The 21,875-nt window shown below is 39.6% G+C and overlaps 1 protein-coding gene across 1 annotated transcript; it reads right to left on the bottom strand.

Annotated features, from left to right (window-relative positions):
• Positions 1-468: 468 nt before the first annotated feature.
• Positions 469-20,715, bottom strand: LOC139711281 (insulin receptor substrate 1-like; the record flags this gene model as incomplete). The annotated part of the gene is made up of 3 exons (XM_071623189.1): positions 20,606-20,715; positions 1,567-1,870; positions 469-608 (listed from the first exon to the last, which is right to left on the bottom strand). Coding segments are annotated over exons 1-3 (540 nt in total), but the record flags the coding sequence as incomplete, so codon positions are not given.
• Between the last annotated feature and the right edge of the window lie 1,160 nt (positions 20,716-21,875).

A 21,875-nucleotide genomic window follows, 5' to 3' on the forward strand; every position in this document is an offset into this window, starting at 1 on the left:
ATGATAAAATAGTCAGAATGAAGACGTATTCACCGAGATCATCATCACCATCATCATTATGGTGATGATGAAAATAGTGATGATGAAAACAGTGCTGACGTCATTAAAAATGAAGAAGTATTCACTGAGATCATCATCACCATCATCATTATGGGGATGATGACAACAGTGATGATGAAGACAGTGATGATATCACAAAGAATGAAGACATACTCATCGAGATCATCATCATCATGGTGATGATGAATAAAGACAGCCATAATAAAAATAGTCAGATGACATCATTAAAGAATGAAGAAGTACACACCGAGATCATCATCACCATCATCATTATGGGGATGAGGACAACAGTGATGATGAAAACAGTGACGATGTCATTGAGAGTGGTACTCAACAAGATCAGCTTCATCATCATCATGGTGATGATGAAGACAGTAATGACGTTAAAGAGATTGAAGAAGTACTTACTGAGAACTCCAGCGCCTCGTTCTCACAGTTCATCCTGACCAGGCTGATGGTAGTGGTGGTGAGGCAGAGCCGGTAGCTCCCACTCAGCGACTTGCTGGACCCTAGGCCTTTGGGCTTAACAGTCACCTGCCAAACATGTTCTACGACATTGACAAAGCACAGTAAAAGAATTGGTTTGACAGTAAATACACTTACATATTGTCTGTTTGAATATCCAAAGCATCTGAGTATTTTATGGCTATTTTATTCACAATCACATCGTTCTTTCTCCAAGATGGTTAATATTGAAAAGAGCAAATTTGGACTTACGTGTAGTCTGTGGTAAGCACAGCAAAATACATGTATGTACTCATTGTACAATGTGTGAATGCAAGCTATCAGGAATCTGAATGAACAATTTCACTATTAAGGTGATTGGGTCTTGGAGTATTGGCTACAACAAAAGAGTAAATCCTGCTCAAATACCATTGTGGTTTCAGCCCAAGCACCAATTACTGTAAAATGAGGAATGTTCACGTGCATTTAATTTCGCGAGAGCCAAGATTCGCAAAATTAAAATGCATGGGAAAGTTCTTGTCTACACTATATTCGATGAATGTTAGAAGCAACTTCCAAAAATTTCATGCCGCGAAAAAAGGCTGTTGGCTGCACTTCGCGAAAATTTCATGCTGCGAAACTATCGTGTTTTACAATATATAACTAAAAGGTAATTCTAATTTCCTACAGATGAGGCACATTATCAACAGCTCCTTATCCTGAGACCAGAGAACCTGCAATTGACTCATTTAAAACATATTGTAAAAGTGGAAATTTTGAGTGGATATGTTTTATCTTTGTTTTTTTTGTTGTTGTTTGTTTGAACAGCCAGGTAAAATGAATTTCACGGTTTTACAAATGTAACTCTGTGGGAATCAAACAGATGAAATATCATTACATACATGTAGGTGAAAGCAAAAATATTCATGCACTTTCATTTTCGAGCTAGTTCAACGTCATGCAAAATGCGCAAATATTTCCAAACCAGGAAAATGTCCACTTTTAAAGTAATTGCTATTCGGTCGTTGCATTGTGATTTCAATTGGCCCGTTTCGCTCCTACCGAAGGCTGGTATGGGCTTCCCATCCCCGCCGGCCCGCTGCTGTTCCAACAGCGCCCTCAGCCACTCCAGCTGCGATTCCTCGTCTTCGGCCACCAGGGAGAAGCAGTCATCCTTGGTGTAGAGGGCGATGGCGTGTTTGTGTTTTGCGTCCGACTTCTTGTTGATGTTGAAGCAGGAGGATAGGGGCACGGTGCGCTTGGCCTCCCCACCGAGCCGGAACTTCTTCTCGTTGTCGTAGTACTCTAGCCGCGCAGGGCCGCTGCCGCTCTCGGAACGTAGCACAAAGAACTTCTTCCTCATCGTCTGTGACGGGAAAAAAAAGAGGCAGGGCAAGAGAAAGAGGAGGGGGAATAAGATTAGGTAATCATAGAATTTAGGATATACATGAACAAGAGTATCAAAATTCACTCACTTCAGCATGTAACTTCATGTGATCAGAATTTCCTTGAATGGTCAAGTATTGGCTCATATATATAGAGATCTTGACGTCAGCATTGCAGTGACTTCTTTTCTATAAACCTCACTTGCAAACTTTCTATAGGGCTTATGCCAGCAAATAATAAAATTACAATAAACAGTCATAACAAAATATGATAGATTTGTAAATGCTAAGTATTGGTAAAAAAATGATTATAATGATGCTGCTGCCGATGACTGGTAGTGCCTATCCACGGAGCAGCCCTATGATTTCATTACAAAACTAGAGAAGCACTCTGAGAGCGCAGACCTCCGCCAAGCATGCAGCTCATTCCCACCACTGATCTTGTTCTTTCATAGAGATATCAGTGATTTCTACCCATACGTAATTTATAGCATTGTGTGCTGAAAGTCGCCCGATTTCCCAATATAGAAGCCTTTGTTACGTCATAAACCCTCAGCTGCACGGCATGCCTCGCCCTAGCAGAAACTAGAGCACTCACTTTTAATAGTGTGCGCATGCAAACCTCAAATACGCGCAGCCTGAACTCCCGAGTTCATTGACCCTACCTGCCAAAATATCAAAAATCCTTCATAAATTCCAAAAAGAATCTCGGATCACTACCAAAATTTAATCATCTGTTACTTGTATCATTCTAAACCTTTCCTGCAAGTTTCATTCAAATCCATTATCTACTTTCTGAGTTATATTGCACAAGGTCAAACACACAAACATACGAACACATGAACACACAAACCAACGGCAACGAAAATATAACATCCTCCCTTGGTGGAGGTAAATACAAAGTCATATTCCCTAGGTTGCAAATCTCTCCATATAAGAAAAAAAATGAAATAGACTGTAGTTTAAATCATTCTTTTAAAATGCCTGCTGAACAACAGCATGATTGAAAATGTATCATTATTGATTTGCTGCATTACCATCCCTCCTTTTTTTTCTGCTTATTTTTTTTTTTTTTTGGCGATTTTGGGTGTCTCCTATATACGTATATATACAAAAGTGACTTAAAGTAACATCAAAGTTGAGCTTTCACAATATCACAAAAAACACTGCATTGGTAATGAAAGGTGGACAAGTTGAATTAAACCTTGTTGTACATGTATGATGTATCTTTTTAAAATCAAGTCAAACAAGTCTACAGTTGTATTCTGTTCTTTCCATACACTGTGTGCTTTTTGTGTGGAAAAGTGATTTAATTCCTCACACAATGAAATCCTAACTTGAACTGTATTAAATCTATCCAAATATAACAGCAAAGCTCTGTGTGCGCATTGCTTGACTCCAGATCCTGTTTACAATAAAGAAACAACAACAACGACAAAATACCATTTGTTTCCCTGGAAGTTTAGATGTGTTCATGCATACACTGTACCTCTGAGCATTCTGCTCTAATGTCCAGTGTCATACACAAAGTAAAAATTGACATTAGAATAATCACAGCATTACTCTTAAAAATAAGTTGCCTGGGAGCTGCCCCCCATTCCATTTGAAACATCACAAGGAAAATCACACATCAGAAAGTTTGGTACTTTTTTTTCTCTCTTTTCTTCAATCTATATGTATACGTGTTGCAATCTCAATTTGCAGTACTGTCCAAGTTTGCAATTTATACAATTTGCCATACAATGCTTCCCACAGGATAATATGATTTTTGTTCTACCCCTTCCATTCAATGTCTATAAGATTACTCATTGTGGCAAAGGTGCATTACCCAGCCACACTATTGTTCACATTATGGACAAAGTTACTCAGGACTGGTGAGGAACTCTGCATGTAGTTGCACATGGATACTATAGTATGGCAGCAGAAACTCACAGGTTTTCTTCAGCTCAATAACATTTTCAGAATGTAATAGCAAAGTCAAACAAAGGTAAAATGTGAGGATTCCCTCACCACTTCCCCTTGTGAGAACTGATTTTATCTCTTTCTTTTCTTCCTCAACCTTACACCGTCTAACATTATTTTTTCTTTCTACTTTAAATATCATTTCAGGACAACACAGCCAGTCCTTCTCAAGAGAATAACAACAGAAAAATGGCGAAATAAGAGCAGCAGCGGAAAAAAATAAAATCCAGAAAACATCTTTGAAGCGAAGTGCCTGGATATCTTGGAATCAGGTGCAGCAGTACATTTCCCCAGTGACCACAAAAAGTAAGCTATTGTATTTTTCACTCTGTTGCGTAGACAACATGAAAGGTGCAAAAAAAAAAGGCTAATATCTGCCTGACATGGGGCACACTACCAAGCAATGACATTTTGCTAGGTCTTCTAAAATTGCCATAGAAAAAACAAAGATAAGAAGAGAGAGAAAGAGAGAGAGAAAAAAAAAGAATTGATCATCACTGCGCTACAAAGATTCATCAGACTTTCTTTCACAGCTAATTGTCGTGTTTATCTCATTAGAAGATTCTCGCACCTGCTCCCAGAAGAAGACGACACATTAAGCTCCTCTTAATAGTGTAGTCTGCTCATATTTTCTTTTTCTTTCTTTTTCTGTCAACAGTTCAGAGCTTCATTACTGGCTCCCACGCTCTTAATGTACAAGTACTTCAAGTGCAGGTTGCACAGTAACGAGAAAGACGAGAACACGACAGCTATTTCCTCCACTTTAGTTTTCCTGCTGTTTTTTCTTTAGCTTTGGATTAGCATGTTCTTCAATACCAAGCAGCTACTTTAATCACATCATTTTTCGACATAAGGGAGCAATTACACAAGACATTGAAGCTGGCAACACCAAATGGTGTATTAAAAGGGAAGGGGGGAAATGGTACAATGTACAAGTGTAGGAGTGTCAACAAAATTACAGGGTGCAGCCCTTAGATATTGGAAGTTGTGGAAATCTTAAGATTCACTTTTTTTTTTCAAAAAAGTGCTGTAATGGGGGAAAATATGCAGATTACTGTACAGTGAGTAAAGTGATGATATTACAGCCTTCCAAATTCATCCTTTGACTAACTGTAAATGCACACACAAATTTCATCACAATTCCTCCCATTTTTCTGTCATGAAATCAAAGACAAGAACTTGTATCCTCCATTCTTTCTTTGTTTTGTTTTTTTTGTGATGCAAAAAGCCACACACCCATTTTACACTGTAGATACTACAATTGTAATTCACAGCCCGAAATATGATAATGACGATGACATTTTTGTGCGCAAACAAATACATGTAAGAGCCAAAAATTGCTAACCAACTCAATACATTACTCTTTGTAAAAAAATGTGAACTCTAATTCAATTATTTTCCTATCTAATATCCAATTTTGATGGAACTTCACTCATTATTTTTCTCTGTAGAAGGTGTGGACTTTGAATACACACTTCAAGGCCTTGAACGAATGGACAATGAGGCAAAGACACACACACAAAAAAAAATGATCAGGTGTCTCTCTAATTTTATATCATTTTTCGTAGACCAAACACTTATTTCACGTCAGTCCTGAAAATTTTCAAGGGGGTTTTATCTGAGCAAAATCTGCTCAAAGGTCCTCGAAGAAAAACTACAGTTTTACCACCAAAAAAAATGCCGTGTTTTCTGAATATCGTCTGAACAAAAAAATAGTTAACTATATTTTAACCAGAGTAAATATTCCCAAAGTATACTTGGGTAGGTATCTATGGCAAACAGTTAAATATAGCAAGTATAGCAAAGTAAGCTCATCTTCTATGCGTTAAAAGAAAGGATGCCCAGCCTCAAAATGAGGAGTATCAGTAAAGAGATTCACCCCTGTCAACCACATCTGATCACTTTTGTAACAGGCTAGCGTGGTTTCAGTTTTAAAGTGTTAATACGTTATACTTGACACGGTTTAGTCTTCTAAACTTTTGTGATGCCAAGAACTTGTTCTTTTTTTCTTTTCTTTTTCTTTTTTTCTTTTGTTCTAGCTATAATTTCCTTTTCTCTCTCCCCCTGTCTTTTTCTTTCTCTCCACTGAAACTGATATTGCCTAGTCTCAGCTTCTAGTCTCAACTCAGCTGTAAAGTGCACAATTAAGCAACATGTCCTTAGGACACCATTTTTTTTCTCCAGTTTTTACAGCCACTGTGTGACTGAAATTGTATCCACTATCAAATGAAATGAAATATATCATTCACCAAATAAATGATAATTTCCTCTTAAATTACGAATGAAGAAATAATAAAACCACAAGGATGCACTTGGGCACTGAATGTGAAATGTATTCATTCTTTACTTCAAAAGAGACCATTTTTATAATTGTGATTAACTATGATTGCAAAAGGAGTCTTCATACGGTGTATATCTATGTACCTGGGCCTTGTGTGTGCAGTTTTTTTTATTGGGAATCTGTCCTACTCATTACCATCTATAAAATGTTAGCATTATGATTATCTCGCAGTATTTCTTCTTTGTTTTTCTTTATCTAGTCTAGCAGGCACAAGTGAATACCAAAGTATCTTCTGCAACACATCTGTGGTATCCCTTTAATGCAGGTATGGTATGCCTTCTCGATTTCGAGTGCACAGAGCAGCCATTACTCAACGCACCGAGGAGTGTAATTCGGCATCATCCCCGCATCCCTGGCAGCGTGCCCGCAATTTTGCCCACCCTGCCCGTGCCCTTTGATACTACTACTACTCCTCCTCTGGCTTCGAGGAAACTCACTTCACATCACAAAAAGGGGAAGTACAGGGTAGAGGTCACTGCAGGACATATTGGCAGTGTTGCTTGAGGTCAAAAGGTCATGGTTCAAAAATATATCTGGACAGCCAGTTGTGTCTCCAAGAACCAAGTTCTCAATGTGCATGAAAGGAAGGTCTGGTTGTAAAAGTGCTTGCATTTTTCTCCTATTCATCATTCCTCCCTCCCCCCCCCCCCCCCCCCCCCCCGAAAAAAAAAAGAGAGAGAATGACGTAAACGTCATATTTTGACATTTTCCTGAGAAAACTACAACTGCATTAAAAAAAGTAATAATATTAACAACTTTATATTTTCTTCTTTTTATGGGGGGGGGGGGGTGGTGGAGGCTAGTATTGTGATCTACACTTTCACTTTGTGGTTGTTGTGGGGGGAGACTGAATGACGTGAGCGGCAATTTGAAAATACTCTTTCGATCGATCGAAGCAATCCAGTGTGGATCAAATAATATTAGCCAGCAGCAACTTTTTTGTAGGAAATAATTGTAAACATGTTATTTGTTCTCTCATCTCTCTCCTCTCCCTCTTCTACCCACATTCAAGCCACATCTCATCTATTTTTGTTGTTGTTTGCTTTTTTTTTAAGTCTTGTCGACTTTGGGTCGATGTAATAATTTTGGACTCACAGGCATTTTATCGACGAACATGTTGACTGCCGGGCAGTGTCGCTGCTGATGTCGTACTCTCCAAAGGGCCTGACATTACAGCTTGAATAGACTTCTTGTGGCAAAAAAACAAGAATCAATCTTTTCCACAGAAATCTTTCCTCATCATTGAACACACTATTTGCTGACGTCCTACTCTCATGTGGTCATTCAAAGCCAAGAAGCTAATAAGGGACAGTCATAGTAAAATTCCTACAGAATTCTTGTCTCCTGACGCTGAACTATTCTGCGCTCCGCCTTGGGCCAACCGCTCCGAACAGAAAAAACAAGAGAACTCGGAATTAAAGTGAAAGTTCCATAAAAACTCATGGCATCCTCATCACTTTGATGACTTGGTGACGTACATGCCTTTTGTTCTGACAACAAATTCCTATCTGTCTTGTGGTACAAAAGGATGAAACTCTTTGGCCCGAATTCACAAAGGTGGTTTGAACTTAATAACAGACCACGGTACAGAATTTGTACCATGATCTAAAATCAGCATGAAATAGGCGTACCTTTGACATGCGTGTATCAATGCGCATTTGCTACAGGATATCTATTGGCTAAGCAGTTTGTCAATCGTATTTACGTAGAAGAAATCTGCGTACCCCATGGTTTAACCTTGGTTTCAATTGTACCACCTTTGTGAATTTGGGCCTTTATGTACCTCATTCAAACACACAACTCAGTTGATGGGGTGCCAAGTTAACATATTTTGCTCAATTTTAAGCACAAACCCACCCAAACCGATTGATAAATCGCCAAAACCCACACTACAATGAAAGCTTCACTCGTGATCCCATTCTTTACACAGATAGCTTGCATTGCGTGGTGATTAAGTAGCGATGTTCCATAAAGACTTTTTAAGAAAATTCCAATTTTCTGGCACGGTTGTGTACATGTTTGCAAAAATCATGCCTCCCACACCTGGAAATAACTATAGCAACTAGTCATTTGCAAGACAATTAATCTTAGCTTTGTTATGATATCTACATCACACCAAGGCTTAGAATTTTCTCAGAACAGCACTGTACAACTTTACTCCATTGACACAGCATGTCTATAGCATTTACATTTCTATGATTCCATGAAAAGTTACATGGCTTTGAATAGCAGAGTGTTTTCTAAAAGTGCCCATGCATTGCCGTCTCTGAATGGTACACAGGGGACTAATGTACCGTATACCGCGGCACAAAGAGAGTTTATAATCCATTCCCTACGGGAACCTGGTGACCTGTGTATTATAAAAGTCTATCGCGATTCCAGAATTCAGTATGGAACGGGTTAAAAGATGATGGCAGAAAGAAGTCATCTTTATCACCTAGTCATCATTATCATCATCATCTTAATCATTAAAACAAATGCAAGGTTCTATAACGACAGGAGAACCAATAATTGAAGAACTGTTGTTGCAGTGGCGGATCCAGAGGGGGGCGCACCGGGCGCGCGCCCCCTCTTTATTTTTTGTTAAAACAAAAGAAATAAAAAGAAAAAAGATTTTGTAAAGGTGCCTCCCCTTTATGGAATTCCTGGATCCGCCCCTGTTGTTGTCTAAAAGTAGAAGTTAGTGATGACAATGACAAAGATAGCAGCTAGAAGCAACAATGCTTGAATATTGTTCTTTGCGGTTACACTGGCAAAACTTTGAGATCGCAAATACTGCAATCTTTTGAAACTTTGCAATCTTTTGCCAGTGTGACCGTATCATCTCTTGTAAGTGTAAAATTTTTGCCTTTGACAAGAACCTCCTCACTGTGCCCTGGCAAAAAAATTGATTTTACCCACACTGTATCCTGTCACAGAAACCACATCTTAGTTTTTTTGTGGTTCAGTCGTGTACATCTTTTAAATGTGAGTTTTTGATAAACAACTCATTGCGAATGCTTCACAGATTTGAGCTGGTTGCGTAAACAAATTCTCTTTCCATTCTAAAGCAGTTTCTTGTTCATCTTTTATTCATTTCGGGTGCAATATTTTCTCAAAGACCAAGTTATATTGTAGGATTGTAAGAAAAAAATCTCTTCACATGCCATTCACACACACACACCGCAGAGCATTATTGAGAGGGTTTACGAGCTGGGCTGATTTTTGCATCACCAGGGTTATAGAATTCATTTGTGTACAACAGAAGACTTAACGCTTTTTCCCATCACATTCCAAATATTGATTTAAAATAAAAATGTTTAATTTCAGGTGTGTGTGTGAATGTGGCTCATATTATCCTTACAGTTTTACATTGTATATCGCCAGTGCCGCTTGTGCCAAATTTCTTCCAGCTATATGTGGTTTTTATCGAGCGGGGACTCTTGCTTGAAAGTTCACTCAGTAAGAACAGTTTGTGTGGAAGCGTGTTGTTCAGTTTCAATAGGGGGCAACATCTTCTCATCGATGATGAGTTCTTTGTACTTATTTGTACATCACCCCATCGTACATTTTGATACCTCTTTAATAATAATTTGGAAATTTTACTGTCTTCATTTTGATTATAATCAGCAGAAGCTGGTAAGTAAAATAAAAATAAATAGGTAAGCTCCAGCTGCGTTCGGGATAGAGACACAAGGTTGTTTGTTTTTTGTTGATGTTTCTTTTTCATTTGATTTTTATGCTGCTGTATTATAACACAATCTTGTTGTGCTTCCTGACTTTTGAACCAGCACAGAGCAATATAATTATGCATACCAGTTTGTTGTTTTATTCATGATGTCAAACAGAATGCCTGTTGGGCAGCTACGGTACAATGTACAGCTGCTTGTCACATTTAGCATCTCAGCAGGAATGATGGAGGCTTCGAGACTTTTAAAAGCAGTTTGGTTTTTGAGACTGAAATGGATTCAGCGTCGTCTATCACATATTCACGGATCCTGTCATCTCCTCCCATACCTCCTCCAGGATGCAGCCTAAATATTCACTAGAAAACCCATTTGTGACCCACCACATCAAAAGGATCCGAAAGTCGCTGACGGCTGAGCCGAGAGAATCGGGTCTGAAGTCAGATCATCAAAATCGGTCAAAACCATCAATTTTTTGTTTTCAGCATGACTTTGTAGTCTTGTGTGCCATCTATCATCTGCCAAAATTTTGAAGCTAAATGAGCAAAAGAAAGGCAAGAAAGTAGCGTTTTTCTGAGTCATGATTTTCCAACTTTCAACGGGACAGAAATATGTCCGAAGATTTGGATTTAGCACCGCAGATGGACTCCACCCCGAGCAACGAGAGAGTGATCTTATTGGTCAGTGCGTGGCATCCTGGTTACTGATTGGTCGTGCGTGGACCGCTGGCGCTAAGCTTGAATGAACATTGCGGAGGTTGCTAGGGGCATACCTTCTAATGTCCAGAGGTGAAAACTGTCTTAACCTCCCCTTGATCACGATTGCATCGGAAAGAAAACTTTGAAGGTGGTTTTCTCGAAACGCTGATTTCTAAGACCACTCGACATGCTCTCTTAAAATCATCAATATCTCCGCAACCCAGTACTTTCACTCGTGTTATATATGAAATTAAAGTAGAAGAGTAAGGGAATAATGTCATGTCATTTTCAGAAAATCTACCTCCCCCGAATTTTGGATCCATTTGTTGTAGCACATTTTATTTCTATAATGCAGCAGAAACACAAAAATAAAGATACATGCAACCATACTATGCTTTTCAATACTTGTACAATTTAAAATGTCTTGATATGAAGGGTTATGCAATTCTCCTTTCTTCTTATGGGGACAATTTTGCATTTTCATATCACACAATACGCACACACACACACACACACACACACACACACACTCACACAAAATGCAACTGGCTGGGTGGGGGGGGGGGAGGGAATTATGCAAAAAATAGGGGACCCTCAAGGCATCCCTTCAAAACCCATGAGTCAGCATTGTTTTGTTTCTTTCTTTTTTTTGTTACTTTAGTTCACTAAATGTGACCCGCTACAACAAAAAGATCCTAAAGTCGCTAACGGGTGAGCCGAGAAAATCGAGTTTGAAGTCAGATCATCAAAATCCGTCAAAACATTCGGATTTCTGTTCTTGTCATAATTTTGTAGTCTAATGTATCTTCTATCATCTGCTGAAATTTCGAAGCTAAATGATCAAAGGAAAGGCAAGAAAATAGCGTTTTTCTGGGCCATGATTTTCCAACTTTCAATGGAACAGAAACGTGTCCGATGATTTGGATTTAGCGCCGCAGCTAGACTCCGCCCTTAGCAACGGGGGAGTGATCTCATTGGTCAGTGCGTATCATCCTGGTTACTGATTGGTCGTGCGTAGTAATGTAATTTTCAGAAAATTGTGCTCCCCCCGACTTTCGGATCCTTTTGTTGCAGCGGGTAACAAATATTAAGGTTTTGTATCTTGTAACTGTGTGAGCTTCACGCATCTATTTTGCAGAGATGATAGATATTTGTTGTTGTTGTTGTTTTTGGTATCATCATTACTATCATCATTACCATAATTACTATCGTTATCATTATCGTTATCATTATCATAAAAATATGTGGGAAAAAACTGCTCTTATAGACTTCTAGCTCAGCAGCATAAGACTACCCCAGGGTCCTAGGGAGCTGACACCATGATGCACGTCTCGGAGGCATCAGAAAAGCGTGCTCCGCTCAAAGCTTGAGCAGCATCCACTTCCATGACGGCACCCACCCACTCGAGTCCCACGTGCGGGGGAGCCTTCGCTGCCCTCCTCGGCCTCACTGGTCGCCTTCGGGGGCCGTGAAGTCGCAAATCATCAATGTGATGATTAAAGATATGGTGTTGGTTGTTGTTGTTGTTGTTGTTGTTGTTGATGTTGTTGTGTTGTATAATATTTTTTGCTCTAATGAAGGGAACGACAACAGTGCTCAATATAAATATTATGCACTTTTGTTTTCAAATTTCATATTTAGGCCTGCTGAGCTTGACTGGATGATGGATAGGGGATCTATAGCCAGCTTTGCTTCCATCATCAGTGATGAAGACATCTTCATATTATGTGCACCATTTATGCTGTGTGCAAACTACTATTTTACACTGCTTTTTACTGTTAATCTATAGTATATCATCACAAACAAAACAAACTCAACAAAACTAGCAAAATCAAACGTGTCATCTTTGCTACTGTATGCATACAAGTGTACGTATACAATGTCACTACATCAAATTTCATTCATCAAACACAATCTCCGCAACAAAACTATCCATCTTGCCAACAGATACAGAGCCCGATTCAACATTTGGTAGATTACATTGTATGTCTTTGAGTGTGGACTTCTTAGAATGTGGGTGGGAGTGTCTGTTTGTGTGTGTGTGTGTGTGTTTGTCTGTATACTGGCATTTTGTGCAATCTGGCCATAAACCTGAAACAACCCACAAATGGATTCAAATCTGAAAGTGCATTTGTTTTCCAAGCGCTAGATTCTGTATCAGAGGTTCCTTTTTCCTTTCATGATATACATTGTACATTACCTTTTCAAATCACCAAAATGAGTTTATAACTTGCTTAAAAAAACCAAATGTTCAAAGTGAATGAAGAGAGGCAAAACTGTCAAAAATTAACTTTCTTGACGTGTTTGCACAGCAAAGCAAGAGAAAACAAACAGAAAGAGAATAATTCTCTCTCTCTCTCTCTCTCTAAAAACAAAGAGAAAACTAGAATTTTAAAACACATAAGAATCACTGCCCACAGTAAATGTCTAGCGCTTAACACACTGAACAGATGGAATATAAAAAAAAAAATCAACAAATATCTAATTCACGAGTATACTTACGAACGTCATAATGTGTGTGCATGTTATAAAAAATTTCGTTGCAAATTGTGTTTGAATTTGAAATAAATCACGAACAAACTATATGTCAGCCCACACAAAGCATCATCGGTCCATCCCTGTGGCAAACCACTTTGTCAATCACAGCATTGAGATAATAAACGGCACAGAAACCATTGTGAACCGCACACGCTCTTCGCTATGCCATTGAAAAGGTACTTCCTTTCGCGAGTGTGGAGGGAGAGGGTTGAGGGTTGAGGGAGTGGGTGTGGGAGGGGGGCAGGAGGTAGTACACATATGTCTGCAGACAAAAATGGCATGTGGGCATTTGTTTACAAAATACACGTTTGTTTGTCTGTATGTGTGTGTGTGTGTGTGTGTGCACTGTGTATTTGCGTGCATGTGTACACTTTTTCTAAATACATGTATGTGAGAATACTCAGTTACATCTCCACTCTCCTTTCTCTGCGTAAAATGCACGAGATGGCGCCATCGCTATGGCAGTGGCGTGACGGACAAACAAGTTTCTTATTGTACCCTCTTCAACAAAGCGGTCTTTGGCTCCCAAAGTAATGCGGGAATCCTGAAGAAGATGATGCCATTCCACAATACCACTTAAATGTCACCAGACCTACACCGCACGAGGGGTGCCATTGATGACGTACAATTTGTATCCTCTGCTGAATGCCTCGTTTCATTTTGAAGAGAATCCAAATTGAACTTCACATCATTCTTCAGCTATCCAATCAATACACACGTATGTAGTTTATATCATCTGCGCAATGTGACATTTGTTTGCAAGTTCTACATGCATATACACGTCATTTCAACATTGATGTACATATAGCCCCCCCCCCCCCCAAAAAAAAAAACAAACCAACATATACACACAAGCAACACATCCTAAAAAAGAACGATACAGAACTGCTTGCATTGGTCTTATAAAAGCAATTTTTGTTACTCTGCCTTGTGACTTCTTGCCACACAATGTACAGTACATGGCACTTTGAAAAAAATTGGTTAATCTGCCCATAGATGCCCATTATGAACAGCGTATCAAACGTTGGCGACAAAGGTCGAGCGACATCCAAAGGCGACCTACCTCGCGGCAAGTAGGACACCACAGTCATAATCCAGACCACATAAACAGCAATCTTGATACAAAACTGAAGGCGAACTGATTGAAGATACTGTACAGATCTATTGATGCAGAGGTAAGCATGTAATTCATCATTCAAATGACTTGAAGGGCAAAAAGCATATTATGGGCACAACAAAGGCTCTGGGAAATGTCAGCGATCTCCTCTCTGGGAGATGAGCTTGCTTCTCCAACATTACCGCATCTTCAGCAGCGGACGCTGGGAGGACTACATCTCCGGAGGACTATTAATGCCTTCGTCGTTGACTTCGACAATTTGACATTATAAAAAGCACCACACTGGGATGATCATTCTCACAGACAGCATAAAGTCCTGATGTTATATTTTCAGACAATGTTTTCACCTGACAAAACGCAACCCACATGTCAAAATTACCAACGGTTATCCTAAAGGGGGCGTTTATTGCAAACTTCTCCGGGGAAGAAACAGCAGTTAATTTCGAATCCATGTTTTGTGACAGTTTAAATATGGCTCTTTAGAAACAGTAGTCTGATTTTACAAACATGGTTTTGAAGCACACTGTGGTGGTGCTTAGCGAAACCGTGTTTCACTTGAAACAATGTTTTGAAAGTCTTATAAACGCAACAACGCTTTGAAATGCAGTTCATATGATGTCATAGTTGCGCGAGCCCTCTTTGACCAATCTTATTGCTAAGGGAGAAACTTCGCATATTAAATGAGATGCACAATGGGACAGTATGAAGCAGGACTCAACAACACCAAAACTGATTCTGTCCTAGAACGGTTAGGTCTTGGAATGCCCTCCCAGACAATGTTGTGACGGCCTCCTCAGTCAACGCTTTTCATCTCCTGCTGAGGAAAGGCAGCAGCAGCTAATTTTGAGGCAATTTTTAATTGCACCCTGTAAATTATTGGCACATGCACCCTACCCCTATGACACGCACTGTCACCAAGTTCTGCAAGAATCTTGAAGGTTGAAGGAAGCAGACTACCGATAAGAAGAAGAAGAAGAGCAAGCCAGAAAACACGCTCAGGATAACGCTTCTCTGTCAAACCATGTTTCAAAACCGTGTTTCAAACTGTATTTCTAAAAAGTATACGCAAAATCTTATAAATGCAGCCTGATGTAGGAGAACAACAAGACAGGAAGTTAAAGAAAGACAACTAGTAACGAATACAAATGAGGATATCTTGTATGCTCTGAAGGAGCAGAACTACAGGATGGAAAACAATGAAGGGTAAATGAAAATGGAGTAGAATTCAAACAAGAGAAATAGCACAAGCATAGGAGAAAGGATAACAAACAAAGTGAACACAGGGAAAGAAGGTGTGATAATTTATTACGAAGAAGTAGCAAATGCTATAATTGGTTCCCTGCAAGATTGATGTAATGAAAATCCACTGCGCCTTTTATACGACGAAGCCGGCGCGACCGAATCTGTGCGCCGTCTTTTCTCGCCCATCCAATCTCGTCTTGCTGCCAATGCGACCTCCGAAGAGCCTGGTTTAATTGGGCTCCCGGGATCCCATTAACAAGATACATTACTTGTTCGCACTTGTCCAATTTTGGGAAGTGTACATGAGGAGGAAAAAGGAAGATGGCAGGGGGGATGCGGCAGATTCTGCTAAGATGAACGTTCCATTATAAGTGGCAATGATTAATGATAATGCTGATATGACCTGTACGCTGCAGGCTTGCACATAACATCACCATAGTTTCTTCATTAAAAAAAAAACCTTCTTTGCATGAGTGCATGTGGGTGTGCACACATGTGTGTGTGTCTGCGTGTGTGAAGACAGAAATACAATGAACAAACAAACATCTATCTTGAATACATTGTAAGTATCTCGTGTGTGTGTGTGTGTGTGTGTGTGTGTGTGTGAAGACAGACAAAGAACAAACAAACATCTATCTTGAATACATTGTAAGTATCTCAGTCATCAGGCAATATTTGTTCTTGGAAAGCAGTAGTGAATGAGCCCTCTCATGGATTGGTAGGAACACTGTTTGAGCTGAAATTTTCGCGTACAGATATTTTCGCGAATTGCTACTTGGAGGACATTTTCGCGTGTTAAAGTTCGCTGTTGCGAGGGTCGAACTGAACTTACTTATTCACGCGTTATTATTTTCGCGTGTTGTTATTTTCGTGCTTCAAAGGCGATTCGCAAAATTCGCGAAAATAAAACCACCGCGAAAATTCCAGCTCGTATAGTACACTGCTAATCGCAATTTTCCCTTCTGACACTTTGCCCAATCTCCTGAGCAAAATGTTATGTTTTTTCTTTCAACCCTTCTACACAAAGCCTATTCCTTTACATGCCCTCCCCCCCCCCCACCAAAGAGAAGGTACTATTGTAATGTAGGGTACTTTTTGTGAATTGTTAAAGATGGAGTTTGATTCCTCACTTGAGATGATACAACATCCTTCGTGGAATTCCTAGCCAGCAAACTAGAAATTATTATTTCTGCTCCTGTGGGGTCCCATACTTTAAAGTGGCATGCATCCATTCAGTTTTGATACTTGCCTAAGTGTGAGATTTCATTGCCCTACGCAAGTAGATTTATGTAAAGTGGGTATGTACAGTAGCACCCCAGGTAGAAGTACCTCCTATATTGCTGTATGACACATGGCCGTTTCTACATGTATTTTTCTCCTTAGCCACATCTGCGTGAGCTTTTGAATGTATGGCTCATCTGAAGGCGGTCTGCATGCCCGCGCGACGTCAACAACATGTTTTTGCAGACACCCTCCTCCTCATCCTACCCCCTTCGCCCCCCCCCCCCTCCCCCAAACGATCCCAATGTTGCAGGCGAGTGCTCATTAACGGCGCACGGAGCCCTGTATCCCCACAAGACCAGCCCGCGCCATCATACCAAGCCAGTGAGCTGGCCCCGGGATGACTCCAGCGTTTGTCATGCGCCACCCCAGTGGGATACCCTGATGATGGCGGTGAGTGGTAGCACCACAAAAATGGTAATAGATGGCCAACACAGCATGACTGGCACTGGGAAAAGAGAGAGAACATGTGAGAGAAAGGGGACCTATGGCTGTACTACCAAGGAGCTTCATGAAGCTCCTTGCTTACCTACAAAACTTCCCCTCCCCCTCTACCAGTTCAATACAATCTCCCACCCAACCCCCACCCCATATCCCCATCTTGTTGGTATGGCAAAACATTTGTTTTGCTCAACGTGCAAACAACTTGATGACATGAATTTGATCAATCACCATTCAAGCATGCAATGTACACAATCCGCATCTGTTGTTGTCATTAGTCCTGTCATGCATCCATGGCACAACAGACATCCTCCGATGAGTCCCATTGCTACAATGTATTATGCAGCTGCCTTTTGTTTAAAACATGATTGTAATGTGACTCAGAATGGGGGTAGGGGTGGGGTGGAGGGGAGGGTGCAGTTTGAAGGAATACGGGTTACATGCATTTAAAGTAACAACCACAAGACCGTTTTGTGAACAGGGAGCAATCATGCAATTCCGATAGTGACTTGTGCACATGTCTATAGCACACTTGGACTTGAGGGCACAAGGACAAAACTATGAATACTTCATTGTCGGGAAATCTGCAGCTGCTGCAATTAATATGTACAATGTTTGTTTTACAGAGTAAGTAGGCCTATTAAAAAAAAAAAAGCATTCAAAGCACAGTTCCAAAGTTTAATCAAAGTATCAACCTGTTTCCAGCAGTTTTCTCCACATTTCCTTTTGAAACTGTACCAAATGTGGACATTTTTGCACATTTCGCATGACATGAAATTTCCTGTAGGCAGTGTAGTGCTTACAAATTATGTTTAAATAGTTTCTCGTATAAATATTCCATATCCTTGATTATGCAGAATTAAAATAAAATGAAATTTATTTTACCAAGTTACTTGCAAAAGATGTCTTATGCAAAAGTTTCCACTTTTTCAGGGTATACAAGTAAAATTTCTGTTTTGGCTTGTACAGCTATTAGTATAGTATGCATTGTATATTAGGCACTGAAAGTTATCAGTTACAGTAAGTACAATGTACAATACATTGTACATGTATATTGTACAATTTGTACATGTACCTGTCTACACACCAGCTATATCCCAGACTATAGTTGTACCCCCCCCCCAACAAAAAAAGAAGAAAATTTCAAACAAGATATTACAAGATATTCATGTACATTGTACATTGTAGAGTGAGCACACTCACACAGAGTGCACTCTTGTGTTTGTACAATTGTATCCACACACATCTACAATGCAGTATAAAATCTGAACATGCATCAAAAGACAAGAAAAACCTCAATCAGAACAAAATTGTATGGATCAATGTCATGTGTGATATAAACCTGTAAATCTTCAAGATTCTCCCTCTTTCCTGAAATGAGCTGTAATTCGCAATACTTTAGATATCAAATTTTAAAAATGGAGACAAATTCATGTTAAATGTTATTTTCTTAGCTCAATTTGTTACATGACATGTTTCTATATTAACACAATTTCTTACTCTTATTCAACTTATCATGGGGAAAAAAAAAACATTCCTTTCCCTATATAAAAATCCTGTTTGAAAAGCAAACAAAAAGCAAATGCCAGAGAAGAAGATACGCACAGGCATCGAAAAAAAAAGAAGCAGGATAAAGAATCTGACCCTCCCTGGACAAAGAAGACTGACCACAACATGATGCAAATGAAATTAAAATGAGGTTGTTTACGTCCAGCTGGCCTAGAGTGTAATCCTCGGCCAGCTCATTCCCAAGTATGCCAAATCAGATGTAAGGCCGCCGCAGATTTAATCTTGAACCAATCAATTACGTGATGGTCAGAATTTGAAATGGAATATATCTGAGGACTTCCACAAGAGAGTGAACTACAGCCGTAATAAACTGCTAGGATACAAGGACATTTTTGTGATACATGTGTGTGCATTCTGCTGCCATATTTTTTTTTTCTTTTGTGTAATACAGCTTGTATGCCTGTAAAAGTCTGATTCTTGGAAGATTTCATGAGCACTGAAATCATCTTTTAAATCATGACATGGCAGCCAAATTACATTCTATATTGCTACATTGTCAATCAACAACGTCATGAATGTCATTCCAATGGCTCAACATCTGCTTTTTGCAAGCAAAATAATTGAACCTAATAACTCTGAACACTCCATATACATTGTACTTCTGAGACTGCACTTTAATGCACATTAATCAAAAATAGTCAAATGTTGAAAAGGGATGAATTCTACCTTTACTCTTTCTTATAAATCACTCACAATAATACTAAACAACATGAAATCAACATCTTCCTCAGATGCTGAAAACCATGATAAATTTGTGAAATAAATCATTCTCCATTTTACTATCATACATAACTTACCTAAAATGTATAAAACCTTAAGCACTACATGAACAATCAGACTCTCATGGTCTACAACTGCAGGGCCACACAAATAAAGTACAGCGACCCCATTTCCTCACAAAAACTGATCAAGCTGAAAGAATATGATTAATAAACCCGAGAAACTAGACACTCCACATTCAAACACAACTCATATTTGACATTTATGGGAATCCAGGCCACACACTGTGTATCTGGCAAAGAAACGAAATACAATGTGTACAAGGACGACACCATATTTGTACACCAGCCACTTGTTTGTGCGCGCACCCATATGTCACATGTGTGATGCATAAAGATGTGGAAACCCTGATACTAAATTCATTCTTTGTGTGTATGTGTGTGAATGTATACTGTGTGTGTACAGTCTGTATGTGTGTGTGTGTGTGTGTGTGTGTGTGTGTGTGTGTACGTGTGAATGTGTGCGCCAAGTACTATGCGTCTTAGAATATAATCCCAGGGTACAGTACATTTGTTGACACTTCGCTCCGGCAGAAGAGTGATGTTTCTTTTTCTCGGAACTCAAAGAATGCTGAAATATCAAGTAAACGTACTATAAAATTTGAAAAGCAAAGAGAGAACAAAAGAAGATGACAATTTGATTTGAATATACCGCATACAAAGTAATTTGATTTGTGGTTTATGGTAACACCGGTTCTCATACTTGCCTGAAAGCACTAGTATGAACAAAACAAAAAAGATTACATTAAAAAAAAACTCAAAATGTGTTATACAACTTGCAGCTACAGTCTCTGTATTACAAATAGAAAATCACAGACACGACATCACACTGACCACACACTAAAACGTTTAACCCGTTGAGGACGAGTCCCGAGTACACTCGGGCAAGTGTCTATGAGTAATGCCTGTTGTAGCAAAATCAGCCCGTCCTCAATGGTTTAATCATTCAAGATTACGTGTCTGATGGGAGTGTCTCAAAACACAGGTGAGATGTGAAAGTCCGAGAGAGAAATTCAAACCTTCGCAAACAAACACGGGACACCGCCATCTCTCTTTGGCGTGATTTGGCAGGGAAGGGCTTACCTTGAGTTTGCGGAGGTAGCCCGATTTCTCGATGTCGGCCAAGGAGACGTTGGCCCCGCCGCACGAGATGGGCACATTCTCCTTCTGGGAGGACATCTTCTAAACACCTCCGGTCCCCAGAGGAGGGGGGGGGGGGGGGGGGGGGGAGGAGTGAAGATGCGAACTGGTGGAGGGGTGGCACCCAGATGAGGCGACTTCCCCCGAAAAACAGCAAATGGGAGATTGTGTTCCGCTCACTTCCCTGGAAAACTGTTTTCTATTTCTCGCTCACTGCTCTCTCGCTGACTCGCTTGCTCTGCTCCGTTCTTGCCTACATCATGGCGTCTCCACCGACGACGGGGAACTCACTCTCAGAGGCTCTGAACGTGGCACCATGCTATTCTGGGTCTGTGCAGAGAAGAAAAAAGGATATATTATGGAGATGTAAAAAAGAGACAGAATGGGTTTTCTTATAAAATGAAAAATGAACAAATCAGGCAATGGTTACCATAATGCAATATAGTATTGTATCTACACTTAATCACTAACATCAATTTGTACAGATTTCATTAAAGGACAAGTTCACCTTCATAAACATAAGGATTGAGAGAATGCAGCAATATTAGTAGAACACATCAGTGAAAGTTTGAGGAAAATTGGACAATCGATGCAAAAGTTATGAATTTTTAAAATTTTTGTGTTGGAACCGCTGGATGAGGAGACTACTACAGCTTGTGAGTCATATGCGTACAACAGTATAAAGAAAATGTAAAGAAAATTCAACATATTTTCACTTTTTTCGCATAATAAAAGAGCACTTGACTTGCCTCTTTCTAAAGGCAGGGGGAATAATATTACCCATAACATTTGTCGGTAACGAGTCGGGGGAATGTGTACATTTTTCAACAGATGAAATTTTGTGAAATTCTCTTTATATTTTCCTTACATTGTTGTACGCATGTGACATCTCAGTTATTCACACACTGCAGTAGTCTTCTCATCCAGCGGTTACTGCACAAAAACTTCAAAAATTCATAACTTTTGAACGGATTGTCCGATTTTCGTCAAACTTTCAATGATGTGTTCTACTGATATTGCTACATTCTCTCAATCCTTATGTTAATGAAGGTGAACTTGTCCTTTAAATATGTGGTCCAACATACTGAACACCAGTTTTAAAACTACTTGTCACACTGTAGCTGCCTCTGTGATCATCTGGGGGTTTTTTGCTACCTTATTCAAACTATTAAAAACAAAAATCTTTTAAAGATACATACAATACAGATGGGCA

This window comes from Diadema antillarum, unplaced genomic scaffold (genome assembly GCF_040938485.1).
Source record: "Diadema antillarum isolate AM-2024a unplaced genomic scaffold, OU_Dant_1.0 seq00001636_RagTag, whole genome shotgun sequence".
Taxonomy (NCBI): Eukaryota; Metazoa; Echinodermata; class Echinoidea; order Diadematoida; family Diadematidae; genus Diadema; species Diadema antillarum.